At 35.4% G+C, this 13,185-nt stretch overlaps 1 protein-coding gene across 1 annotated transcript in view; it reads left to right on the top strand.

Moving 5' to 3' along the window:
* Positions 1–13,185, top strand: part of LOC106662189 (dorsal-ventral patterning protein Sog) — a 74,747-nt gene that overhangs the window by 50,544 nt on the left and 11,018 nt on the right. The window contains exons 3-4 of the mRNA XM_014386062.2: positions 1,840–1,972; positions 10,935–11,000. Coding sequence (XP_014241548.1) covers positions 1,840–1,972; positions 10,935–11,000 — 199 coding nt within the window. The remainder of the gene's footprint in view (positions 1–1,839; positions 1,973–10,934; positions 11,001–13,185) is intronic.

Genomic DNA, 13,185 nt, shown 5'->3' with positions numbered 1-13,185 from the left:
TTGGGATCCTTGAAAACTATTTCTTCCATATATCCATTTCATAGAAATGCGTTGTGAAACAACCGATATCCAGAAGTTGGGATCCTTGAAAAACATTTCTTCCATATATCCATTTCATAGAAATGCGATGTGAAACAACCCAATCCAGCATGTTGGGATCCTTGAAAAACATTTATTTTTCCCATATGTCCATTTCTTAAAAATAAAACAACATATTCATGAATTGGTGTCATTTCAAACATAGTGATCATCTATTTCTCGTAATAGGAAAAAAAGCAGCATGTAGTTTCACATTTAAGCTGCTTAGCAAAACAAAAATCTCTAAGCTGATTATATAATAATAAAAAAATAATTAAAAGTGACAATAAAAGTGTTCCGTTAATGCTCTATGTTTACATCACAATAGAATGTTAAAATAATTATATTAATAGCTATATAATATATTAATTAACCCGTGTATATCAATTACAAAAAAGTTTCATAATCAAAATGTTGTTTTTGTTTTAATTTTTAAACTGGCTTTATGAAAATTTCGTATTTAAACGTACCTAATATCAATGAAAAACAATTTGTAAACGAGCATTTCATTTTAAAAAAATTATACGCAAATAATGGATAAAGAAGCTTTATATCACGGGGGGGAGAGCAAATTACGATTGATGACTTTACTGATTAACAAGATACTGCGATGACATAATATCAGATCAATGATGTTCTTTCTCTGGATTTACGTCAATCCGAACAGTCATTACCTAAATTTCTAAGAAGCCAAATGAATTGGCCTTTGAATGTTAAAATTGTCCGACAATTGATGTACAGTCAATAATTGTAAAATTGAACGAAATGAATGTCTGTTTGTGACTGAGTATAGCATATATCTCATTCTCTCTAATGTTTGAATAAAGTTCTCTTCTGTAATGAAACCTGTTACGGCCGAACTAGACGAACAAGATATGTGAAGCTTTTACACTTTTATTTGAACAAGGGACATACCACATTAACTGAAGTGCAAAGTTCTGAAAGATGCGATTTAACTTTAACGATGGTGTAGCTTGAACAACATTACAAATAACACTGACAGGAACGTACAAATAACACGGACCGACAATAAACTTTTATAGGGCGAGCACATGCATTCATTAAATCTATTTCCGTTTCCACATTGATTAAGAAATTAATTATTAGCAAAATGCATCGGTATACATAAGCATCTTTCTCTCCCTCCCTCCATGTCACACTCTCTCTTTCTCACTCTCTCTCTTCCCCTCTCTCCCTNTCTCTCTCTCGCGCGCTCACTCTCTTTTATTTCTACTCACTCGCGCTCTCTCTTTTTTTGCTTTATCGCTCTCTCACTCTGTTAGTCTACACGCTCAAGCTCTCTCTCTCTCTCTCTCTCTCTCTCTCTCTCTCTCTCTCTCTCTCTCTCTCTCTCTCTTTCTCTCTTTCCACCTCTCCTCCTCTCTCCACTCCTCTCTTCCTCAATTACTCAATTTTTCTATCTCTCTTTTCTCCTTTCTTTAGCGTTATCTTTGACCATTTCTCTCTCTCCTCTGCCTATCCCTTTTCTCTAACTTCTGTCTCTGCCTCTCTCCCTCCCTCCCTCCCCCCTCGATCTCTCACTCTCTCTCTCTCTCTCTCACTCTCTCTCTCCATTCTCAATCTTCTCTCTCTCGCTCTTTTATTATTTGTACTCTCTCTCACTCTTTCTTCTTTCATTTTCACATTTTCATTTTGAACATTGCTTTAATTTTAGAAAGGAGAAGGTCGAAGATTGTTATTTTCACCATTTTTCTGTTCAATCACTTTTTAGATATTAAAATATTCTCTTTTGTTTTTCAGTTTCAGAAAAAGAAACGAGTCGTCGGTCGAGTGCAGTGCAGGAACATAAAGCACGAGTGTCCGCAGCTGAGCTGCGACGAGCCGGTCATGATGCCCGGGAAGTGCTGCAAAGTCTGCCCGTCGGACGTCCAGAGTAAGCAAATTCGAATTTTATATCGTTTCTGGGGGGGGAGGTTCTTCGGCCCTCGGCGTGGAATGGAGAAAAAAAATAATAAAAACCCACCGATTCTGAGAAACTGGGTCGTGGGTGGAGTCCGCGAGAGTTATCGCTCTTCAAGTGGCTTATTTCTGCCCGCTGAAAAAAAAAAGTAGCTGCAGTTCATAAATTTCCATTTGCTCGGATATAGAACAGCGTTTCAGATAAAATAGACTCGCCGTTCTAATTTCGTCCCGCAGAATTTAGTGTACCCATTTTAGCAATTTTTGTTCCAGCCGGCTTGCCGTAATCGACGAAAATATTGCGCAAATATTATCAATCTAAACGCGCGCATCGCCAGGGCAAAACGGGTGCATATTTTATTTATATCGGTTTGCTCTTGAATGAGTGTCAGTTCGTTGCTAGTCAGTACCGCTTTATATATAGGATCATGATCAAATTGACAGCAGACGTCATGATTTTTGACGAGCTCTATAACAATCATTATTTTGTAATAGCCTGTCCAGATCGTCTCTCAGGAGCAAAACCCTATTTTTGACCCTCTAAGGTCTATTTACACCTTATTGACGCAATGTTCCCTTTTTAGATAGAACAATTGGGCAAGTTTTTGCCCCTTCCTGTCGAAATCATTAAAAGCTTATGAAGATCTTTTCTGCCCTTGCCATTCATTATCCACATACAAAAGGATGAAACTTACAATAAAATTGAAACAAAGTATAATAATCTAGATAGGCTATGTTCATACTGTGATACCCATGAGAAATTACATGTCAATTAGTAATGACAAGTAGATTCTTTAATGGCCAGTTATTTAGTTTGCCCATCATATAGATGAAATAGCGAATAGTTTCAGCTGTCACTTGGAAACCGTGATTTTTCGATCTCATTATCGTTACATCATCAGCAGGATGGATTAACAAAAAAACAAGATATCATCAAAACTGTTTTTAAAAAAATCAACATTCACTTTTCAATTATTAAGAAACCATTTAGGTACCGTGATTTTTTGTTCTCTTCATCGTTACATCATTAGCAGGATGGATTAACATAAAAAAAGTAAACTACGAACTGGTTTTAAAAAAATTAAAGAACTCTCTTCAGCCTCTCAGTAGTCAGTTTTTTAGTCTGCCCATCAGATAGACGAAAATAGCAAAGAGTCTCAGCTTCACTTGGAGTCATAGAAAAAATTAATTTGTCGGCATGGGTGTCTTTAAACTGTGATTTTTTGTTCTCATCATCGTTACATCATCTGCAGGATGGATTGACAAAAAAACAAGATATCATCAAAACTGTTTTTACAAAAATCAACATTCACTTTTCAATTATTAGGAAACCATTTAGGTAAAACTACTATTTCTCATCGTCGTTTATCCGAGTATTTTTATTAGATCAGTAGGAACAAGTTGCTTCTCCAGTAGACATTTTGTGAGTTTGCCCTTCATATACATATGCCAACATGGGTGTCATTAAACCGTGATTTTTTGTTCTTAAAGTTATCTATGGATTGATTAAAAAAATTAACTAACTCTTTTTAATCTCTCGATAGCCAGTTTTTTAGTTTGCCCATCAGTTAAATGAATATAGCAAAGTTTCAGCAGGCATCCGGAATTTTAAAAACAAGTAATTTGTCTGCATCGGTGTCTTTAAACCGTGATTTTTTGTTCTCTTCATCGTAACATCATCAGCAGAATGGATTAACAGAAAAAGTTATCTACGAATTTATTTAAAAAAATTAATTAGTTCTCTTTAGCCTCTCAGTAGCCAGTGATTTCTCATCATCGTTACATCATCAACTTTCTTTATTTTTCAATAGTTTTAGTAAACGAATTAGGTAAAACTGCTATTTCACATCCACATATTTTACATAGAGATAAGAAACAGACTTAAAAGAATAAGGAGCTACTGCAATACGCTTACACGAATAACAGTGCTAATTAGAAAAAAGAGGGGAGAGAGAGAGAGTGAGAGAGAGAGAGAGTGAGAGAGAGAGAGTGAGAGAGAGTGGAGGTAGAAAGAGGAAGAGAGAGATATAAAATACTTTAAAGGTAAAAAATAGGATTTTACGAAGTCAGTATAACACAAACATTAATGTTGACCAATACGTAAAACAGAAAAAAATTGGTCCTCCGGGCCGGATCATTTTTTCAATTCACTACAGGTAACATATCATTTCTAATAAGATTATACATTATACAGTGTAGGAAGTGTGAGTGGGTGAGAAAAAGAGAAAGAGAGAGACAGAGAGAGTGACTGAGAGAGTGGCTAGAAAAATAAAAGTAGCATTTGTAGAAAGGTTGGGCACTGGAAGAGAAAGAAAAATAAATTCGCGAACGAAGAAAATAGAAGAATAAAACAACTGATTTTTATCATTTACGTAAAATGATGATCCAGACAAGTTTTAAGATGAAAATAATACCACTAATTGAAGTCGGATAGGAAAGACACTACAAAGACAGCAATATAAATATATATATATTTGTAGTTCAATTATACAAAAAAGAGTAATCTAAAATAGAAACGAGAAAAAGAAATACAAAAAATTATATCATAATAGTGTGTATAATATTATACGGAGATCGGGAAATGCGGTCTGGTGTGACATACGTTTTAGAAAAGCATTTTCTTTATCTTGCCAACGTTTCGATCTTTATTGAGATCATCTTCAGGGCCTGGGATTTATGAACATTGTTTAAATTTTACAAATACATGTAGGATGTGAAAAAAATGAGTTTATAGAATGATCGAAAATTTTATATAAAAAAATGAATTTCTACAATGCTAGAAAATTTTAGATTAAAAAAATTAATTTATTTAATGATAGAAAATTTTAGATTTTAAAAAAGGATGAATTTATACAATACTAGAAAATTTTAGATAAAAAAATGAATTTATATAATGATAGAAAATTTTAGATTTAAAGCGTGTATATTGTTTCGATATATGAAGTTTTTCATAAAAGGAAAAACTTACTTCCGAAAGCATATTGTATTAATAATATCTTATCTAAATATTGTCTGAATTATTATACCAAAATATAAACGGTTTCTTTATCAGCTTTACATGGTTTACCTTTATATTTTTAATTTTCAAGCAAGTTTTCTGAAAGTGTCATTTGAACCGACCAGTAGGAGATATTTAAGATCAGGAATGACGAGCAGATTTCTCGGTAGTCAGTTTTTAAATTTGCCCAACCCCTAGATGTCTATAAAACAGGATGCAGCTGTCCTGTTAAAAATGCAATTAATTAACACAGCTTGGGCATTCGTACAAAATGATTCCGCGCTCGTTCGATCGTCTGCAATCATATCGGAACTGTTAAAACGCAATGGTCCTCATAAACCATATCCTATTAACATTGATATCGTAGTAATGACAGATGCCAACTACAACGCAGACGTTGCGTAATAAAAACTTGGCATCGCGTTTCAAACGGTTTTCGCGAGCTGAAAACCATTCGTCGCATTTTGTTTATTTTCGTTCTCGATTTTATACTTTATTGTAGGTCTGTAACTAGGTGGTTTGTTTTAAATACGACCAGTTCTTAAAGGATGTCGATCCGACTCGGCAAACAGTCCAATTATATGGTAATAGGACGTGATTTTGTTTCGGTTTTGTTTAAATCCGGATGCTGATTTGACTTCTAAATGGGCGCAATGTATTATAGTCTGGGGGTGTGACGAGCGCGAACCTCTTTCTGGACCCCCATTGTCTCCAGATCATCCGAGTCAAACGATCCCGATTTGCATTTTACCGGGCGCCGTCCTTTGTCTTTCATCCGTCCGCGTGTATGTTTGCCCGAAACGTCTTATCTTCGATCGTTATGTTCTTGCCATTCCGAGAAAATGAGACAGGCTTAAGCTGATCGAGGCTAAACGGGTTGTGATTCTAATCTCGCGTGGTTTTTAATCTGACTCGTTTCCAGTGGAAATATCTTGTAAGATATTACAACTCTGAAGAGCCGACGATCACGGTTTCGCTAAACTTTATTGTCAGATGTATTGCAGCGCTTAGCGCACATTTACTGGAAATGGCGATAATTGAATTTGAATTATATACATATTCTCAAATATTAACATACATCATGACTAGAAGACTAGAATATAATATCAAATTGTTGTAGGGTAAATCCAAATTTATTTCCCATGAATATACTTTTCACATTTTCTTAATAATGAATGAATAAACGAATCCATTTTTATTCATAAAATTGCAGCCACATTGTAACAATATGTTCACTAGTTTTCGTGGTCCGCTTGACCAATTATTATCTTTCAATTAGTTAAGGTTTTTATTGAGATAAAAAAGTCAGTGTAACGAGCGGAGTTCGAACCCACGACCTTCGGCTAGATACGCCGCTACTCTACCACTTGAGCTATATTGACTTCGATCCACTCGGACACCAACTTCCCATCTCAACTCAACCTTTCGAATTTTCTCTCCTATTTGCCATTTTTTCATACGAAAGGTTGAGATGAAAAGTTGGTGTTCGAGTGGATCGAAGTCACGATAGCTCAAGTGGTAGAGCAGCGACGTATATAGCCGAAGGTCTTGGGTTCGAATCCCGCTCGAGACACTGACCTTTTTATCTCAACTAAAAACCTTAATTGATTATAACAATAGGATTAATAGTAACTATAACGTGATAGTGGGCACTCTCAACACGACACACAAGGATGGCACAATTACACAGAAGACAAACACTTTGAGCCCTGAAGATGGTCTCAATAAAAGATCGAAACGTTGGCACGATAAAGAAAATGTTTTTCTGAAACCTACATCACTCCCGACCGCATCTCACGATATCTGAATAACTAAGTAACTATAACATTCTGGAGCAAAACTTTCGATATAAACCAATAAGTAGTTTTTATCTAGAAAATAAAAATGTAGGCGAAAATACGCAACAGAAAAACCAATACCAAGAATTATAGGCTAATATGGAGATAACAATAAATGGAAAAAAAATAATTTAATAAATTTATTACTTGGAGATCGTGAGGTGCGGTCTGGTGTGATGTAGGTTTTAGAAAAACATTCTCTTTATCGTGCCAACGTTTCGATCTTTATTGAGATCATCTTCACGACTCAACACGACTTTGTTTGCACTCTCAACACGACACATAAGAATGACACATCTGCACGGAAAACAAACACTTTGAGCTCTGAAGATGATCTCAATAAAGACCGAAACGTTGGCATGATAAAGAAAATGTTTTTCTAAAACCTACGTCATACCAGACAGCACATCACGATCTCCAAATAATCATTAGCTAACGGTCACTAAACACAACACATTTATACATTTAAATAAACAGCATTACGTAAATTAAATAATTAGAGATAGCAAGCAACTAATGTCAGAAACTAACAATATCGACAGATTATTATTATTAGATGCATTGATTAGAATTGAAAGAAGGACTTAGTTCTCAGGTGTTTCGAGTGGGCTGATATTGTACAAGCTTCAACATCAAATTTATATAAAAACTATTGTGAAAAATTTTCAACGTTCTGTTATTACATTTTTAAACATTTTTTAATGTAATTATTCATAGTTTTGATTTTTAACAACGATTCAAGTTGAACCTGATCTTCCTGTTCTGCCTAGTTTCGCTGTTTTTAGTCTTGATAATCATTAAGAAAAATATTATTTTATTCTGTGTAGAGATTAGTGACCGTTAATCGATAGTTATTCAGATATCGTGAGATGCGGTCGGGTGTGATGTAGGTTTCAGAAAAACATTTTCTTTATCGNTCTCTCTCTCTCTCTCTCTCTCTCTGCCTGTCTATCTATCTTTCTATCTATCTGTCTATCTATCTAATCTATTTATCTATTTATCCATCTAACTTTTCTCTGTTCATGTGTGGGGCGTGTGCGTGTGTGTGTGAGGTAAAGAAAGAAAACTTTATCTCCCGGGAACAAATTCCCTTAAGGGAAACAGAGAGTGAACTTAAAATGTTAAATGGCTGGATTAGTAATACAAACGTTTCAAAGTGGATAAAATATTGTTTATCATATTAATAAAAAACGTCCGTTTTATAATGCAACATTCATTCAAGGTTTCACTTCCTCTTGAGTTCATTCTTTTTCCTTTTGGCTCATTTTTTCTTTCTATTCCAGGTTAATCTCTATATTTTCTCTCTCTCTCTCTCTCTCTCTCTCTCTCTCTCTCTCTCTCTCTCTCTCTCCCCCCTCTCTCTCACTTTCTGCCTATGTTGCTCTCTCTGTAATCTTTAACTCATTCTTCATCATTCTTTATCTCTTTAGCTCTCTTTTTCTTTCTATCCCAAGTCAATCTCCACAATTTTTAACGCTCTATTCCTCTCCTTCACACTCTCTCCCTCCCTGTCTTCACTCCTTTTTCTCCGTCCATCTCCTTCTTTTACTGATTACTGATACAAACGTTTCAGGGTGGATAAAATATTGTTTATCATATTAATAAAAAACGTTCGTTTTATAATGCAACATCCTCTTACAGCAAAGTTATATTTACAACAAACTTTTTGCATTTTAGATACTTAACGACTTGCATTAGCCTGCGTTATTTTAAAGGTAAAATGGTTTATTTAAGGATGGTTGTATTTAAAAAAAATGAAAATTTGTTTAGAACGAGCTTTTTCTCTATGAAATAAAATTAATGGAGTATTGGATATCAAATGGCAAAGATCTCTTCCGATTCAACAGGCAAATTTGATCTAAATATTGGCTCTTCATGAGAATACGTTTAATATCAACTAAAAGTAAAAGCAGAGAGTTGCTTTTTTGCCTTGAAAAGATAGTGGAGAAGAACCAGGAAACAATCTATAATTTTTATTATACAGATCTCCAGATGCGGTCTTCGAAGGCGATGAAATGTAATCAAGTTGTTTCAACACGTACGATGGTGTTTAAATTAAGATCGAAAAATGCCAAGAATGTCTGAAAACAATCCTTATTACGATATTTCAACATGAGGATTTTAAAAATGCGCGCATTCGTTCCGTATCTGCTTTGAATTGTGATGGACGTATCCTTGAGCAGTGTTCCAAGTCCTACATTCTTCAAATACTCGTTGAGATTTAAGGATTTTCGTCGATCCCCGACGGTTTTCGACGGTCCTCCGACCCTTAAGAAATCTCTGCGCCCATGGTTCTTCCTTCTGTTTACAAACAGACCGGTCCAGAACCCAATTGAATCTCGGTTGTCCTTCTGTCCGGCTGGGGACGTCGACCCTATGGAGCCGTGGCTGAAAGCCAGCCGGCCGTGTAGCGTGACAGCCGCTGCCCATCCTTTAACCCTCTCCCGGCTGGTGGAGATAAAATGGGATATCCACACGGCCGGAGTTAACCTCGGCTAGACCTGTCATCCCTCGCACACTTCCGCTAAAAACAAAACATACAAAAACCGCAGGGGGCAGTACAAATCAGTATCAGCCAATATCTGTTTGAAAAAAAAATTATGATCATATTTAAAAACAATTAAAATCTCTATTTCAAACGTTAATCCTGATGAACGTACGATAGAATCTTAAGTTAACTTGCTATAATTTCAAAAAATTGAAACACCTATACCAAGAAATTCAAAATTTGTCAAACAAAAAATATATGCCAATATGTAGATTCAATAATTGTACCAGAATAAAAGTTTACCAAACTATTCATCTTGATTTACACTACTGAATGGTTACATTTTTTACCCAAATTTTTCATAAAACAGGCTAAAAATCAATCGGAGGAAGGTCTGAACATGGAAGAGCTTCTATTTTTAGGTCTTGAAGTTTCTGGTCAGTCAACTTTGAAACATGAGGTCAAGCCTTGGAGTAGGACCGTGATTTAGGGAAAACTTGATTTAGTACGGAAAAACCACCCAACTCGCTCAATAATTAGCGGAGGAGACGTACATCGCCTACAAGTCGATAGGTCATATGCCCATCAGCGTGAATCACAAAATATTCACTTTTCCGTACATACAGATCGTTCTATTTTTACATATCAGGCTAGATTAAGATACTTAATCGTCTTGGGATCGTCTAACTCATAATTCACCTTTTTCTCTTCTAGAACCAAAAAAACGATATTTTCGTTTCGCAGTACTTTACCGAAAAAGCCGGAATAATCTCTCTTGGCACGGTTCAGCAACTTGAACAAACGAAATATCTCTGAGGGATACGTATTTCATTCTTTCCGACAACACGGGCTGAAAAGATATAACACGCCCTTAAAATAAAAATGGGATTGTGTATTTTTCAAAAATGTTATTCAACTTGGGGTTAAAAAAACTTATCATCAGTGGTGGTTCTACTCTAACCTGCATACCAATTTTAAAAGTTCAAACAAATTTTTCTAAATGAAAATATAAAAAGACAATTTTTCCTAAAGGAAACTAAACTTTTAAAGAATTTTATTTTGGGGAAATAATAAAAAAACCGTTGTATATGATAACATGAAGACGTAAAAATTACTGGGAGGAGGGAAACATGGGGACACACCTCGGTCTGAAGATCGAGTCTGTCAAACAGTGGTCAAACGGCTACCAAATATAATTATTGGCATCCTTTTTCTGTATCGACCTTTACTAAATCGTAGATGCTGCAATCCCATAACCAAATATGAACATCTCATCCGCCAATAGGCCGAAAAAGATCCTCGACGGATTCTACCACTTGATCCGTCGCTTTCTCATCTCGTCTCTTTAACATTGCAATCGCCGTGATCAAACGGCCCAAACATGGATCCACGTCTACGTTACGCAAGAGGCGCCGAGAGACGAAAAGGTAAACTCTGTCGCTCTCTTTCCCTCGGACAGAAGTAGTGCAAGGGCTATTTCCATGATCGGTCCGGCCACAAACTAAAATAAACAAACCAATTATATGCTAATACAACATCCACGCTCTATTTTCATTCCGATTCCTTTCGGTTCCAGCACGAAGTTTAAAATTCCTTTTCTTTATTATTTCAGATAAGGACATCCCACAAGACGTCGCCCCGGCCCTGCCTCCAGAAGAAGAAGACATGAACTTCAAGTGTAAGTCAACAAAACTTTTTTACTAATGCATTTCCTTTCCACTTTAAACAACCAATAATTATATTTCTACATATCCAATACAAATAAGCATTCTTCTTTAACTTTGTACTGATAGTCTGTATCAATAAGTGTAAGTTACCAACTTCAGACGATTTTAACATATTATACTTAAAAAAAGTTTAAAAGCCACTGATGCTCTAGCTGATATATGCAAAGTAGAGGGTGATGACATGTCAACGGTCCAGAACTGGTTTAAGAATTTCTGATAATTCCTCGAAAGCCAAGTTAGATCAGATTGTACGAAATCTCTTGATGTTTTGTGAACAGCTGATCCCCGAATAAGCCGCGAGGAAACTTGCAGGTGGATTAGAACCGCATTAGATAAATCGGTTGTTACAAGGTATTTAAACGTATCCCAAGAGCTGCAGAAAGGACGTTTTAGTTCTTCTGAAAAAACTGATTGTCCTTTGATAAAATGTGATCAAACGGTTGAAAAAAGTTGTATTTCTACAATGCTACCTAGCAGATTTAAGATTTAACAGCTATTTAATAGTAAAGAAACATTTCTGTATGACAAGTGCGGGGTGATGATCCTATAGTTTAGACGTTTCCGATCATTTTGGTCGTCCTAGTCGTTTTGGTCTCCCAGATGCTTTTTGGCTTCTACCTATCTTCAGCTCTGTTTATATCTGGCAGAAAGACCAAAATAGCAAATACATGCCATACATTTATATAAAAGGAGCAAACTATGGTAAAGGAATTTGTAATTTCTGGTCTAAAGCTCTTCCAGTGTCCCTAAATGTTCATGTATTCAATTTCATTTTTAATTGGTTTTTATTACTTATACTATATTGTCCCAATTTATGGAATGTTCTCATGCAACATAACAAAACCATGCCACATAAGCCAGGGATTTTCCCTCATCCGGAATTAAGAAGCACCGACCTCCTCCTTCAGATTACCGTTTATAATCCGAGGGTTTTTGATGCCACTTTAGACTGATTTTACAAGAATAGAAACAGTTCTTTAAGCATTGAAAAACCAACTGGGCAAATTAAAAGACATTTGTTCTGTCGCGTTAAATCAGACAAACCACAAGGCCCTTGTGGAACGTTTGCCAGTAAGTCCAGCGGCTGAACTTGACCGAAGCCGTGAAGGTGTTCGCGCCCGGAAAGATTGCGTTATCTGAAAAACAGATCACTGTCAACTACAAATAAAACATATTCAAAAAATAGTACGCCATTGCTCGAATAAAAAATGATATTTGGCAAACAATTTGGCAACAACAAGCGTTTCGGTGGCAATTTGAAAATTTGTCAATGCAATTTTCACCGAATGGCTTTCGCTCAATTACAATGGTTCTGCAACGTGTAAATAAATTAATATTAAGTAATTAGTAATTTTAAACACCTCCCTGAAATTTACAATTAATTGTAGGCATTAAAAAATATTATTGTTCAAGATTATTAATGTTTGTAAGATTAATGTCGTCGAACAATACAGTAACTATTACAATATATAATTATTATATTGCTGTAATGATAAAGTCATTTTTGTTAAAAACTTTGTTAAATGGTTTTTAGATAATGGTCAGATTTTTCTTTCACTGATGCAACTATTTTAATTGATAGCAGTCTTTAAAAGACAGAATGGTTTGAACATGTTTATTACAGTTTAAAAAAAATACAATCAAACGATTGTAGTCATCAGATTACACTTTTCTCTTTGATCTGAAGATCAGCTACCTTATCTTTCGAGTGGGATATCCTGGTTTAAATTCGATTTTTAAAAGCGATCGTTTTTAAATATTTATGCAAACAATGTCTTAAAGTTTATTGATCCCAGGCGTGGTGTAGGGTAATCCTTGATTATTCCATTTACGTTTTAGTGGTCAATTGACCAAGTTACTTCTTTGAAAATGGCAAAAAGAGGGAAAAATTCGAACGGTTGTAGGTTGAGATGGAGAGTTGGTGTCCGAGTGGATCGAAGTCACGATAGCTCAAGTGGTAGAGAAGCGGCGTATTTAGCCGAAGGTCGTGGGTTCGAATCCCGCTCATGACACTGAATGTTTTATCTCAACCGAGACTTTATATAAAAAGATTCCTTGATTATGTTAAATATATTCTTAAATGTTTGAAAAGAAGCAATAACAATGTGAAAAACACATATTGCGTATTTGCAGTTC

Source organism: Cimex lectularius, unplaced genomic scaffold (genome assembly GCF_000648675.2).
Source record: "Cimex lectularius strain Harlan isolate CLEC.00 unplaced genomic scaffold, Clec_2.1 scaffold51, whole genome shotgun sequence".
NCBI lineage: Eukaryota > Metazoa > Arthropoda > Insecta > Hemiptera > Cimicidae > Cimex > Cimex lectularius.
Note: the sequence above shows the minus strand (reverse complement) of the source record. Positions and strands in the feature narration are given on the sequence as shown.